At 48.5% G+C, this 13,188-nt stretch overlaps 1 protein-coding gene across 5 annotated transcripts in view; it reads left to right on the top strand.

Moving 5' to 3' along the window:
- DOP1B (DOP1 leucine zipper like protein B) overlaps positions 1-13,188 on the top strand; it is a 104,318-nt gene that overhangs the window by 62,372 nt on the left and 28,758 nt on the right. For all 5 annotated transcript variants that reach the window (XM_045036636.1, XM_045036637.1, XM_023238758.2 and 2 more), the window contains 7 exons: positions 2,011-2,163; positions 2,841-2,941; positions 3,901-4,091; positions 7,830-9,459; positions 9,945-10,056; positions 10,697-10,885; positions 12,258-12,380. In XM_045036636.1, the coding sequence (XP_044892571.1) occupies positions 2,011-2,163; positions 2,841-2,941; positions 3,901-4,091; positions 7,830-9,459; positions 9,945-10,056; positions 10,697-10,885; positions 12,258-12,380 (2,499 nt within the window). The remainder of the gene's footprint in view (positions 1-2,010; positions 2,164-2,840; positions 2,942-3,900; positions 4,092-7,829; positions 9,460-9,944; positions 10,057-10,696; positions 10,886-12,257; positions 12,381-13,188) is intronic.

The raw sequence follows: 13,188 nt of genomic DNA, 5'->3' as shown, positions 1-13,188 counted from the left end.
CCAACATCCAGGCTGCCCCCCAGTTCTCGGGCTCTAGGAAGAGGGCTGCTTCCAGATCTTCTAGACTTTTCTCATTCCCACGGAACAGTCCACGTACCAGTGTTCCTGTTGCCCGCGACGTACAGAATAAGGTCTGCAATCCCATGAATCCCCTGACCTTTCCGATCAGGTGGTAAAGGCAGAATTCAGTTCACTAATGAAGTGTCCAGAACATAGGGATCAAGAAGTCCAACATAGATGAAGGAGCAGGTGTGTGTTTTGGGATCAACATCCACTCTCCAACCCTTCAATTCCAGGAGGAGTCTCTTACCTGTAAGTTTGCCCATGGGGACCACAAGTAAAGGGACTACTCTGCTTAGTCAAAAGTTTTGTATCAGAGGTTTAATTGCAGTTTGATAATTGGAAATCACATTCCTTTAGATTAAAAAAAATAATGGACATCATGGTTAGGGGCTCGAGGCAGTCGGTGGTTAATCTGATCTATGCAGAGAAGATAGTTTTGTCGAATAGAAATAAAGGGGCCAAAAAAGGAGTCATTTGGTCTAAGATGTACTTATAAAGTATTACAGTCTATAAGGCATAGTCTTTTTGTTTTGTTTTGTTTTTTGTTTTGGGGTTTTTTGTTTTGTTTTGTTTTTTAATTTACATCCAAGTTAGTTAGCATATGGTGCAACTATGATTTCAGGAGTAGCTTCCTTAATGCCCCTTACCCATTTAGCCCATCCTCCCCCCACAACTTCTCGGGTAACCCTCTGTTAAAACATAAGAGACCCTTAAATATGGGGAGGCATAGTCTTTTAACATGACCTGGAAGAATGCCTTCAGAGATTCCTTCCAGGAAATGAGATTGACCCTCCCTTTGAGTCTCACCCATTGGGGCAGGCACCCCCAACCCTCACTGGGGCTCCCTGGAATTTAGGGAAGGGCTGCAGCCAGGTGCAGACCCTGCATGTTTAAAGAGCTAAGATCAGGGCTGAGGAGACAGAAGACTTGATTTGGGGTGTGATTTGTGTCCTGAAAGTGAGCTGGGCATCCGCCACGGCACTGTGCGTGGAAATGGGAACAGGCAGGTTTATGGAGTTAACACCTCGAAAGACACGAGTCTTCATCACTGCCGTGTGGTGACCAGTTTGAACCAGCCACAGGTGGTAGGGAAGGTGCTGCAAGTGTCATCTCGAGACTGGTGACCACTGCAAATCTACCACACTGCCAGCACATAGTAAGACTGGGTCAAGTGTGCTGGTCGGATGGATACGTCAGCCAATAGGTTCTTGCTTCCAATTGATATCTCTTGGAAAGTAACGTCAAGCTTTGGGCAAGACCTGCAGTGTTCTTAGCTGGTCAGAAACCTCCAAGTTTCAAGGGGTGCCTGGCTGGCCCAGTTGATTGAGTCTGCAACTCCTGATGCCAGGGCCGTGAGTTCAAGCCCCACAAGGCATAGAGCTTACTTAAAAAATGAAAAGAGTGGGGTGCCAGGATGGCTCAGTCAGTTAAGCATCCCACTTTGCCTCAGGTCATGATCTCACGGTTCATGGGTTCGAGCCCCGCGTCAGGCTCTGTGCTGACAGCTCAGAGCCTGGAGCCTGCTTCAGATTCTGTGTCTCCCTCTCTCTCCCACACTCATGCACTCGCTCACTCTCTCTCTCTCTCTCTCTCTCTCTCTTTTTCAAAAATAAAAATGTTAACACATTTTTAAAAATTAAATGAAAAGCGTTGTTTTGGGGTGCCTGGCTGGCTTAGTCAGTAGAGCCTGCGACTCCTGATTGCAGGGTCATGAGTTTGAGCCCCTCATTGGATGTAGAGAAACCTCCAAGTTTAACCTATCACATTACCTGCTGGGGTTTGAGTTTGGTTTGCTTTGTTTTGTTTGTTGATGGTACTTCTCTGTATATTAAGGATTCTCACGTAGCAAGTGTAGATAGAAGCCAGTTCCTCGGGGCTGGGACTGGACTGGCACAAGGAAGAAATGCGGGTGCTGGCTGTGTTCTCACGGTCTCCCTTCTGTCACAGAGGGTGGCTCGTGTGCTTTGGAATCAGCTGAACAAGGAGACCCGGGAGCATCACGTCACCTGTGTAGAGTTGTTCTACCGGCTGCACTGCCTGGCCCCGACGGCCAACATCTGTGAGGACATCATCTGCCACGCCCTCCTGGACCCTGACAAGGTCAGTCTTAGCAGCCTATCTTCTCTGTCCTATGATCCCAACTGCCAGGCCACCCATCACTGCCTGTGCCCGGGACAGACTTACACACATGCAGTCATGCCGGGGCTCAGCGGGCATCCTGATCAATCAACAGGTGTTACAGAATCTTGGGGTTGGGAGGCCTTCAGAAGCTCTAGCCATCCTTTTCAGAGTCCTGAGAACATGGGTTGTGTCCGTATTAAGGCTCACCAGGGAAGTCTACCCCAACTCCTGTGATGTTCGCAGGAACCGTGAGCTCTCACAGGTGAAGTAGGCAGTCATAGAGAATGCATCGCCCTTTTAGGCCCTGGCCGTCCTTTGCAGTCAAGTTGTATCCTGGTTCTCTAAGCCACTTGGGCCTGACACCTTCAAGAGGTGTGAGAACGCCACGCTCTCTTGTGATCTTCGATCACAGGCCCAGGTGTGCCCCTGGATGTAGGCTAACGTGGCATCTGACCATGCGCGTTATTGTGGTAAAGTGAGCAAGGAAGAGAGGAGGACGTAGGTCTTCCTCCCGCAGGCCGGTCGGAGCCCAGCGCCTCTGCTGACGTTGCTGCCGCCCTGCTGAGCTCCTGTTTGTTACGCGGTGGGGTTTGCTGACTGCAGACAACATGCTGTTAGGAAACTAGTGCCTCACTGCCGTTTGTTTCCTCATCAAGGGGACAAGACTAGAAGCTCTGTTTAGGTTCTCCGTCATCTGGCACCTGACGAGAGAGACCCCAGGCAGTCGCGTGACATCTCACAACCGCTCCTTAGACAGGTAAGGTGGTCCTTGTGGGCAGTTACCCTGAACTCACAGGACGCTCTGCCGAGGTTCCTGGTCAGTGTGTCCGGCTGGGGAGGGGAGCGTGTGAAGTGGAAAATGTGACCCCATGTTCTGGATGTACAGCAAACGGTTCCCACAATCCCCCAAGTGGATTCCGTGAATTCACACATGTGAATTCGTGGTAGGAATGTTCTCAGTTTGATCCTGGGGGCAGGAAGCCCAGCATGTATCAGAATCACCGGAGGAGAACATGCCTCATGAGGGGACCTCTGTAGGGGACAGTGGTCTGGGTCTGGAACGGGCCAGTTGGCTACGCTGGGTACGTACACTCGGCAGTGTCCACCATGTTCATGAGATGTGAACTTCGCTGCACTACAATCTAGTACACTTTTTTTTTTTAAATCCCCTTCCTTGGGGCGCCTGGGTGGCTCAGTCGGTTAAGTGTCTGCTCAGGTCACGATCTCATGCTTCATGAGTTCAAGCCCCGTGTCCAGCTTTGCGCTGACCTTGCAAAGCCTGCTTGGGATTCTCTCTCCCTCTCTCTCTGCCCCTGCCCTGCTTGTGCTCGCTCTCGCTTGCTCGCTCTCTCTCGCTCTCTCTCTCCCCCCCCCCTCTCAGAGTGAATAAATAAACTTAAAAAAAATTTTTTTAAAGCCCCTTCCTTGTTTCCAAACCTGGGTGTGGTACCAGGTGCCCAGCTTTAGAGAGATGCCAGCTGATTCTGATGCTGGCGGCTTAGCCCCACAGTCAATTGAACCAACGTGGGGTGAAGCCCGGGTGAGGCCCGGGGACTTGGAAAGCTCCCCCGGCGATGCTAGTGTGAAACCAAGGTGGAAATCCCCTGGCCTTTGTCTGCGTGGGTCTTTAAACCCGGTTTGCGTGGAGCCGCCTGGGGGCGTCCTGGAGCACGGGGTCACTGAACGCTGACTCAGTGGTGCCCTTCCCACCCACAGGTCCCTGTTCGTCGTGCTGGACAGTCTGGCCTGCACGGACGGTGCCATCAGTGCGGCGGCACAGGGCTGGCTGGTGCGGGCGCTCTCCCTCGGTGATGTGGCACGCATCCTGGAGCCCATGCTCCTGCTCCTGCTGCAGCCTAAGACCCAGAGGACCTCCATCCACTGCCTCAAGCGGGAGAACTCAGCAGGTGAGCCCGCCACGGAGGGCAACCCCGGGGTCCCTGGGCCTGGGAGGGAGGGAGGAAGGGGCAGCCCCGACCCCAGCTGCCCGTGGTGACAGTCAAGTTCCTTAGCCCCACTCAGTGGTTTTGTCACGTTCAAATGGTGTTGTGAGAGTACTTTGTAAAGTTGTGAAGACTTTTGAAGGTTAAGGAGCAGATGAACCAGCACTTAGAAATGCTACGGAGTGTGCTTGTCGTTTTCACTGAAAAATCGGATTTTTTTTTAAATAAAAAAGGAAATGTTTAGTAACCCATGCTCCAATAAGAAATAGCTGAGGGGGCGCCTGGGTGGCTCAGTCGGTTAAGCGTCCCACTTTGGCTCAGGTCACGATCTCACGGTTCGGGAGTTTGAGCCCCACGTCGGGCTCTGTGCTGACAGCTCGGAGCCTGGACCCTGCTTCGGATTCTGTGTCTCCCTCTCTCTCTGCCCCTCCGCCCCTCCCCCCCAAAAAATAAACATTAAAAAAATAGCTGATTTTTTTTTTATTCTTTTGCTAATGAAAAATTCAAGTGCACCTAAGATAGGAGGAAAGAATAACAGACCATCCACACCAGTCTTCCCAAGCCGATGCCTTCACTTAGAAGTCATAGTTTGGTGTCCAGCGGGAAGTTAAGTTTGAGGAGGCTAGGCTGGCACTTCTCTCCAGATCTCTGCTCAGAGCTAGGGATAGTTTAGGCGGCCTCCAGCTAGGAATGGCCGAGAAGTTGAAATTTGCATGTAATCTGGTCAATTGTATCTATGAAAAATGACTTGTGAGCCTTCAAACACATGGTAAGAAACCACAGAAACCACAGTGGTTTCTGTTTATCCATTTTTCTGTCTGCTCTCTAAGGTTCTTTCCAGCTATAAATTCTGTGAACATACAATCAGAAATGCAGAAGAAATAAGCCTTTGAGTTCCAAAAAACTTCCAGAGGCATCTTTAGCACAAGTAACAGTAAATAGGAAGAAGAAAAGGAAGGCTAAAATAAACCTGGTGAGTGCGTTCCATTTGGGTGATTAGCTCCTGGCACAGTTTATGAACTAACATGACTTCCCACAATAGGTGTGTTTTATGACTTCCTGCAGTTTTCTAAGCAGTGGGTTAACAGGCTTTGAGTTAGCTTGTTTCTGGGCTTTGAGTTAGCTCACTGGGCTGTAAATACTGTTTGCACCCGTCTTGTCTTACAGAGAAAAGCAGCCTAACACCTGCATAAGCAGCAATTTTGGAGATGCTGCCTAAAACCGTAATCTCCCGTTTTCCTCTAGGAAAGAAAGCTGGCTGCCTCCTCAAAGACAAGGCCTTTTATTATTCCATATTATGAGAAAGTAAAGTCCAAAGAAATGTAAACTGAAGCACCTTCTCGAAAGTTTGGCTATCATTTATGGCAGCTAAATTTTTTAGTGTTCCTTTGTGTTACAAAGGAAGCTCTATAAGGGAAGTGAAGCAGAAATAAGATAAAAATAGAGACAAACCATAAGAGACACTCTTTTTTTTTTTAATTTTTTTTTTAATGTTGATTTTTGAGAGAGACAGAGACAGAGTGTGACCAGGGGAGGGGCAGAGAGAGGGAGACACAGAATCCGGAACAGGCTCCAGGCTCTGAGCTATCAGCCCAGAGCCCAATGCGGGGCTCGAACTCACAAGCCATGAGATCATGACCTGAGCCGAAGTCGGATGCTTAACCGACTGAGCCACCCAGGTGCCCCAGGAGACTCTTAAATACAGAGAACAAACTGAAGGTTGCTGGTGGGGTGTTGGGTGGAGGGAAGGGCTACGGGGGTGATGGGCATTAGGGAGGGCACTTGTTGGGATGAACACTGGCTGTTGTGTGTAAGTGGTGAATCACTAAAATCAATTCCTGAAATCATTATTACACTATATGTTAACTAACTTGGAGTGAAACTTAAAAAAAAAAATGGAAAAGGAAGTTTTAATGACACGTGTGCTGGTTTTAAAAGTCACGCAGCACTTCCTGCTGCTTCCTGTAGCCCATGTTCCCTGCACCCTTCCCAGTAAGAGAAAATGTTTTTTCCCTGCCTTGCCCTTCCCCTGGAAGGAACTAGAAGTGTAGTGCCTTACACTATCTGTGTAATAGTGTAGAAATCTATACTGAGGATATTACTATGAGCATCAGGCAGCTCGTCTATTTCTGTCTTATTCTTCCTCCTTCCCTAATCTTATTTAATGTTCATGGAATAGATTTGCTGAGAGCTGTGTATTAAGATGGTTTGGTGATACATACCAAAGTCTTCTTTCTGGTTGTTGTTCCTGTTTACAGAGACCTGAAATGTAATGTAATATAATATAATATAATATAATATAATATAATATAATATAATATAATATAATATAATATAATTGTATTTAATATGTAATCATGTATTTTTTTTAATAAAACATGTTATTTTTTTATCTTATTACTTTGTTTTGAGAGAGAGTGTGCATATGCGCAAATAGGGGAGGGGTACAGAGAAAGGGACACAGAGAATCCCAAGCAGGCTCTGCACTGTCAGCACAGAGCCTGACACAGGGCTCCATCTCATGAACCATGAGATCATGACCTGAGCCGAAATCAAGAGTCGTACGCTTGATGGACTGACCCACCCAGGTGCCCTAAGACCTAAATATTTTAAAGTATTGCATATTTTCTGATTATAGAAGTACTAACATGGTTATTTTAAAAATTGAACGGGGCACCTGGGTGGCTCAGCCGGTTAAGTGTCGAGTTTGGCTCAGGTCATGATCTCGTGGTCCATGAGTTCGAGCCCCGCGTCGGGCTCTGTGCTGACAACTCAGAGCCTGGAGCCTGTTTCAGATGCTGTGTCTCCCTCTCTCTCTTACCCTCCCCTGTTTGTGCTCTGTCTCTCTCTGTCTCAAAAATAAACGTTAAAGAAGAAAACTGAAGTAAAAACATACATCAAAGTCCCTTGAAATGCGATTAGAGCTAGGTACGGATAATAGTTTGATAGTCTTCTAGATTTTTTTCATAGCTGTGTATTTCAGATGCTCTCATGTAAATGAGCTCATTCACCACAGCCTGATTCTGCAGCTTGATTTTTCTTCCCCCTTTTATTTTTTTAAATTTATTTATTTATTTTGAGTGAGAGATAGGGCAAGTGGGGGAGGAGCAGAGAGGGAGAGAGGGAGGGCACGAATCCCAAGCAGGTTCCACGCTGCCAAGAAGCCACAAGTTTATAACCTGAGCCACAACCAAGAGGCGAATGGTCGCTTAACTAACTGAGCCATCCAGGCGCCCCTTGATTTTCCTTTTTTCATGTAATATATCCTACACACTGCTCCGTATCAGGACACATATCTTTTAAAAACCCGAGTAGCACTTCATTGCATGCGTGAGCTGAGGTTTTTTTCCAGTCTACATGTTTTGCTCACGTCCCGGTTTATCCTCACACATGACTGTCCAATGAATACCCTTACAGCTTTGAAAACTTTCTGCTTTCGTTTCTGTGGGATGCGTTTCTTGAAAGGAAACTGCCAAACAAAATAATATGCATTTTTAAAAATCACCCTCCCCGTAAAAGTTGTTTTACTTGTCTGCCTGTTGTCCGTAATACAGTGTGGACTCTAGTTGTTATAGTTTTTTGGGGGAGTTTTATTAACATTGATCTTTCTGTCTGGCTTTTTAAGATAAAGATCGTTCTAGAACTGACTTATCATGGCTGACCCTCCTGTTCTGAAGTCATTTGTCGTTTTGTAATTTCCAGAAGACTTGCACCGTTGGTTTCACCGGCAGAAGACGCCTTTCAAAGAGGCGGGTGGAGCGCCCGAGCTCCAGGAAGGCGGCTCGGAGGAAGGTTCGTCTCTGAGCCAGTTCACCACCGTCGACCGTGAGGCCATCTGGGCCGAGGTGGAGAAGGAACCAGAGAAGTGCCCCCCAGGAAGCGAGCCGAGTGAGGACGACCTGCCCTACTACGTGGACTTTCCCGACGGGCCCGCCTGCAGCGCCGTGGACAGCAGCGAGCACACGGAGTCTGCGGACACGAGCTCTGCCCACACGGACAGTGAGAACACGTCCTCCTTTTCTTCTCCTTCCCACGACCCGCAGGAGCTGAGCAACGAGGAGAACTGCTGCGCGCCCATCCCCACGGCTGGCAGGGCCTACCCCGAGCGCTCGGCCTTGCTGGCGGCCTTCCAGGCCGAAAGCTTCAAGCCCACTGCCAAGTTGAGCCTGGCGCGCGTGGACTCAGACAGGACCCGGGCGTCCGAGTCGTTGTCCAGCGACGAGGAGGCCGACCTGGAGCTCCAGGCCCTCAGTGCGTCCCGGCTGCTGAAGCAGCAGCGGGAAAGGCAGGAGACCATCGAGGCCTTGTTCAAGCACATTCTGCTCTACCTGCAGCCCTACGACTCCCGGAGGGTCCTGTACGCCTTCTCCGTGTTGGAGGCCGTGCTCAAGACCAACCCCAAGGAGTTCATCGAGGCGGTGTCCAGGACCAGCATGGACACCAGCGCCACCGCGCACCTCAACCTCATCTCCAACCTGCTCGCTCGCCACCAGGAGGCCCTCATCGGCCAGAGTTTCTACGGGAAGCTCCAGACCCAGTCTCCCAGCGTGTGTCCCCACTCGCTGCTGATCGAGCTCCTCACCTACCTGTGCCTGAGTTTCCTGCGCAGCTATTACCCTTGTTACCTGAAGGTCTCCCACCGAGACATACTCGGCAACCGGGACGTGCAGGTCAAGAGCGTGGAGGTTTTGATTCGAATAATGACCCAGCTGGTCTCCGTGGCCAAGTCCGCCGAGGGGAAGAATGTGGAGTTCATTCACAGCTTGCTGCAGAGGTGCAAAGTTCAGGAGTTTGTCCTGCTTTCGCTGTCGGCGTCCATGTACACCAGCCAGAAGCGCTACGGCCTGGCCACTGCCGAGCGAGGCCGGGCCCTGCAGGAGGAGAGCCTCTTCGAGGAGAGTCTCATCAACCTGGGCCAGGATCAGATCTGGAGCGAGCACCCGCTGCAGATCGAGTTGCTGAAGCTCCTGCAGGTGCTGATCGTCTTGGAACATCACCTGGGCCAGGTCCAAGAGGAGGCTGAAAATCAGCCAGAACTGTCCCGGGAGTGGCGGAAAGCCCTGAACTTCCAGCAGGCCATCAGCGCCCTGCAGTACGTGCAGCCCCACCCGCTCACCTCCCAGGGGCTGCTGGTGTCCGCCGTGGTGCGAGGGCTGCAGCCGGCCTACGGCTACGGCATGCACCCGGCCTGGGTGAGCTTGGTCACGCACTCCTTGCCGTACTTCGGAAAGTCCCTGGGCTGGACGGTGACACCTTTCATTGTCCAGATTTGCAAAAATTTGGACGAGCTAGTCAAGCAGTATGAAAGTGAATCTGTGAAGCTCTCTATCAGGTACGGCCAACCCTTTGATATGCTATTCTTGCCTTAGTGACAGTTTTTTGCGAGGAATGACTAATTTGCCATAGAAGCCACTTGGAGAATCATTTCAGCCTGATCAGCCACCTGTCTAGCATCGTCAGGAGGGGTATCTAGGAACGAAATGCTCCCATCCTTTACTTTTTATTCTACACAGATACCCAGCCCAGCTGAGTATTGCCATCACTCTCCGTTGTTTTTGCAAAACAAAACTAAAAACATGCATCACCTTCACAGAAATTCTAAAACATCTGAAAAGATTTTTCTAGAATGACCGTATGAACTTTACGTAAAATTGCACAAAGGATGCCCATCGTTATTATAACTATTTCAGTATGAGGGCCCCGGTTTATTTAAGATACCGCTGTCTCTCTGGTTTCTGTGTTTCTAGATAGGATTAAATATTTTACAGCCTCGTTTTTAAAAATTCTCAAAACAAGTTTCTCATTTCTTCACCAAAGCATAACCGCCAAGAGGGAAAACATCTCTCCGGATTATCCACTCACTCTTTTGGAAGGTCTGACAACCATTACTCACTTTTGTCTTTTGGAACAACCCAACCAAAACAAGAAGGTAAAATTTTTTTTCTGAGTTTGAGGCAATTTTCTTGTATTGTTTTGTCTTCGTTGGGTTATGACCGGTTCAAATAAGAAATGTGCAGCACATGTGAATAATGAAAATATGTATGCAAATGTATGCTTGCAAATGAAGTGCATATGCAAATACGCGTGCACAAGGCTGTGTGAGAGTAAACAAGCGTAGTTTGTTCTTCCGGCGCTCCCTGGGGCTCCTTCCCAGTGCCCAGTGTTAGATCAATAACCAAATGGGATAAAATGCCCTCTTTCTTGGACATATTTTTTCCTTGACCTCATGGCGTTTGTGAAATCTGCAGTCTGAAGCCATTTTAGCTGTTAGTTGCTCTGACCTGTTGGGGATTAAAATTTTAGAATGCAGCTGCTGCTTTGGCCGGATGACCAAAGGAGTCTGTGACGTGGGGCCTCGGACTCCCAGGGGCACCTCTTAGAAAGAAGGCTATGGGTTGAAATGCACAGGAAAGCATTTTGCTTCCAGATCCCTGCCTGTGGGACTTGTCAGAGGTGTGAGTGCTACGGCCCAGACTCCCATCCCGCCGGTGCCCTGGCGATCACCGGATTCTGGTTATCTAGTTCTGCCACACACGCAGCCGAGACTCATGTTCATTTCCAATTCTTAGACCACTGCTGTAAGCGATCCGACCAATTTGAAAAATGCCAAGAATGCCATTCTGGAAGAGTTGCCTCGAATCGTTAACACCATGGCCCTTCTCTGGAATGTTCTCAGAAAGGAGGAGACTCACAAGAGACCCGTCGATCTCCTTGGAGCCACGAAGGGATCCTCTTCCGTTTACTTTAAAACCACCAAAGTGAGAGAACTTCCTCTGTGGTTTGATTATTTCTTTTGTCTTGTGTTGTCCCACCAAAAATAAGTACGTACAGGAATGTGTACATAAATAATCAGTGTGTGCTCAGTGAAACCCAAGTTAGGCATAAGTCGGAGATAGAAACCTCCAGTTAGTTTGTTAGAATAACTTTCCTATTCCTGACTAAAAGGCTTTGTGAGTTTTTAACCTGTTTTTTTCCTTTTGCCCTTTTCTTTTAAACTAGAAGTTTCTGGGGGTTTAAAGATCTTTCCTGTTGCTCTCAAGCATAAGAGACAGCTTGTCTCTTATGTCCAGCTTTTAATATTGCCTTGGACACATGGGCAACGTCAAGGCAGAATGTTAGGGTGTCGCTGGTTTTTTTTACTAAACCAGAAATGCAAAGCTCTAGTTTACTGAGCTCTCCCCCAGTTCTAACGGTCTCTGCCTTAGAAGCATCCGGGCACGTGGCTCAGTCTCTGTTTGCCAGGTATGGTGGCTTGGAATTATCTGGCCACGTCTTGTGTCTGCTGACCACCCAGTGCCAGGTGTGGCCTCTGGGCTCACTCAGGCATCCAGCAGCCCAGGCTGGGTGGACTGGTTCAGAGCATGGGGAGCTGGGGAGCCTGGGTTCAGCTCCCTGGGACCTTGGGAAAGTTCACTAGCCTCTCTGTGCTGGAGTTTCTTTGGTTGGAAGCACACACCGTCCAAAGTGCTGTACAATTATTAGCATATCTAGCCCTCACATAGGAGGTAAGCGCTCTTATTAGTCCCAAGTTAGGAACAAGAACACTGGGGCGTAGAGAGAGTGAGTGCTTTGCAGTCAGTTATACATCTGATAAGGCAGCCCTGAGGCTGGACCCAGGACCCAGGAAGGAGGACATCTCCCTCATGTGCTCGTTGTATCTAAAGTGATATATATATATATGTGTGTGTGTGTGTGTGTATATATATATATACATATATATGTATATATATATATATTTTATTATTTATTTATATATATAAATAAATAATAAAATGATATTAAATATAGGCGTAGGGGCATAGTACGTGCTCAGTAAATTCATTCGAACAAATATTTGCTTGCCTGCGGCTGTGTGCTGGGCCTTTTTTATACCCGGTGAGCAAGATGGAAGAAGTCCCTGTGCTCACGGCAGACGCAGCCGTTACCCTCCAGTTTAAAAGTAATGACGAGAAACAGTGAGAGGAAACGCTGGACATTCTGATGGCATGTGACCAGGGAACCGGGCTGGGGCTGGGCTTGCGGGGCAGCCTTCCCGAGGCCAGCTAGCGGGCTTCTACTCCTTGCGTTACAGGCGCTGCGTAGTGGCCCCGGCCCCACTCTGCCATAACTCTTCTTTTTCCCGTGTTCTAGACCATACGACAAAAAATTTTAGACTTCTTGAACCCCTTGACGGCGCATCTGGGAGTTCAGTTAACAGCCGCTGTTGCAGCAGTATGGAGCAGGAAGAAGGTTAAACGCCTCAGTAAGATGAAGGTAGAGTTTAAAAATCAAAGTTGTATTTAAACTTGCTCTGCCAGGATCACCAGAGTCACATGCAAGTGACGGTGGTGTTAAAGTCCGGCTCGGGAAACCGCTGAAGTGCTTTCACTGCTTTAAATGCGTAGATGACACAGGCGTGTCTCACTCCAACTGGGACTGCGGGCGGGCAGGCGGGCGGGCAGGGAGCTACCCCTGGCTTCTGCTTTCGGATCTCTCTGTGATGAATGTAGAATACTTCTTTCTATTATTATCTTTTTGAGATTATTTTGAGAGAAAGAGAGAATGTGTATACGCAAGCAGGGGAGGGACAAAGAGGGAGACAGAGAATCCCAAGCAGGCTCCACGCTGTTGGCACAGAGCCTGACACGGAGCTTGAACTCATGAACCCAGAGATCATGCATGACCTGAGCCGAGATCAAGGGTTGGACACTTAACCAGCTGAGCCACCCAGGTGCCCCTCTTATAGATGTTTTTAAACCATAAAATACTTTGCTTTTTGTTTTAAGAGAAGTCTTACGTTCACAGCAAAATTGAGGGGAAAGTAGAGATTTCCCCAGTACCCCCTACCCTACACACGCATGGTGTCCCCCATTATCAACACCTCCCCACAAAGTGGTGTGTTTGTTACAGTCAGAAACCTACTTTTTGACACATCATTATCACTCAGGACCCATAGGCTTTTTAATTTGTAAAAATAGTACTTACAAAAATTTATACCTGATTCAAATCCTCACGCTCCTCTTCCCAAAGATAACTTCGTTTTACATTTCCTCCATTCTTTATCCACTGTGGTCCATCACTC

The sequence above is a fragment of the Felis catus genome, chromosome C2, assembly GCF_018350175.1.
Source record: "Felis catus isolate Fca126 chromosome C2, F.catus_Fca126_mat1.0, whole genome shotgun sequence".
NCBI classification, from domain to species: Eukaryota; Metazoa; Chordata; class Mammalia; order Carnivora; family Felidae; genus Felis; species Felis catus.
Note: the sequence above shows the minus strand (reverse complement) of the source record. Positions and strands in the feature narration are given on the sequence as shown.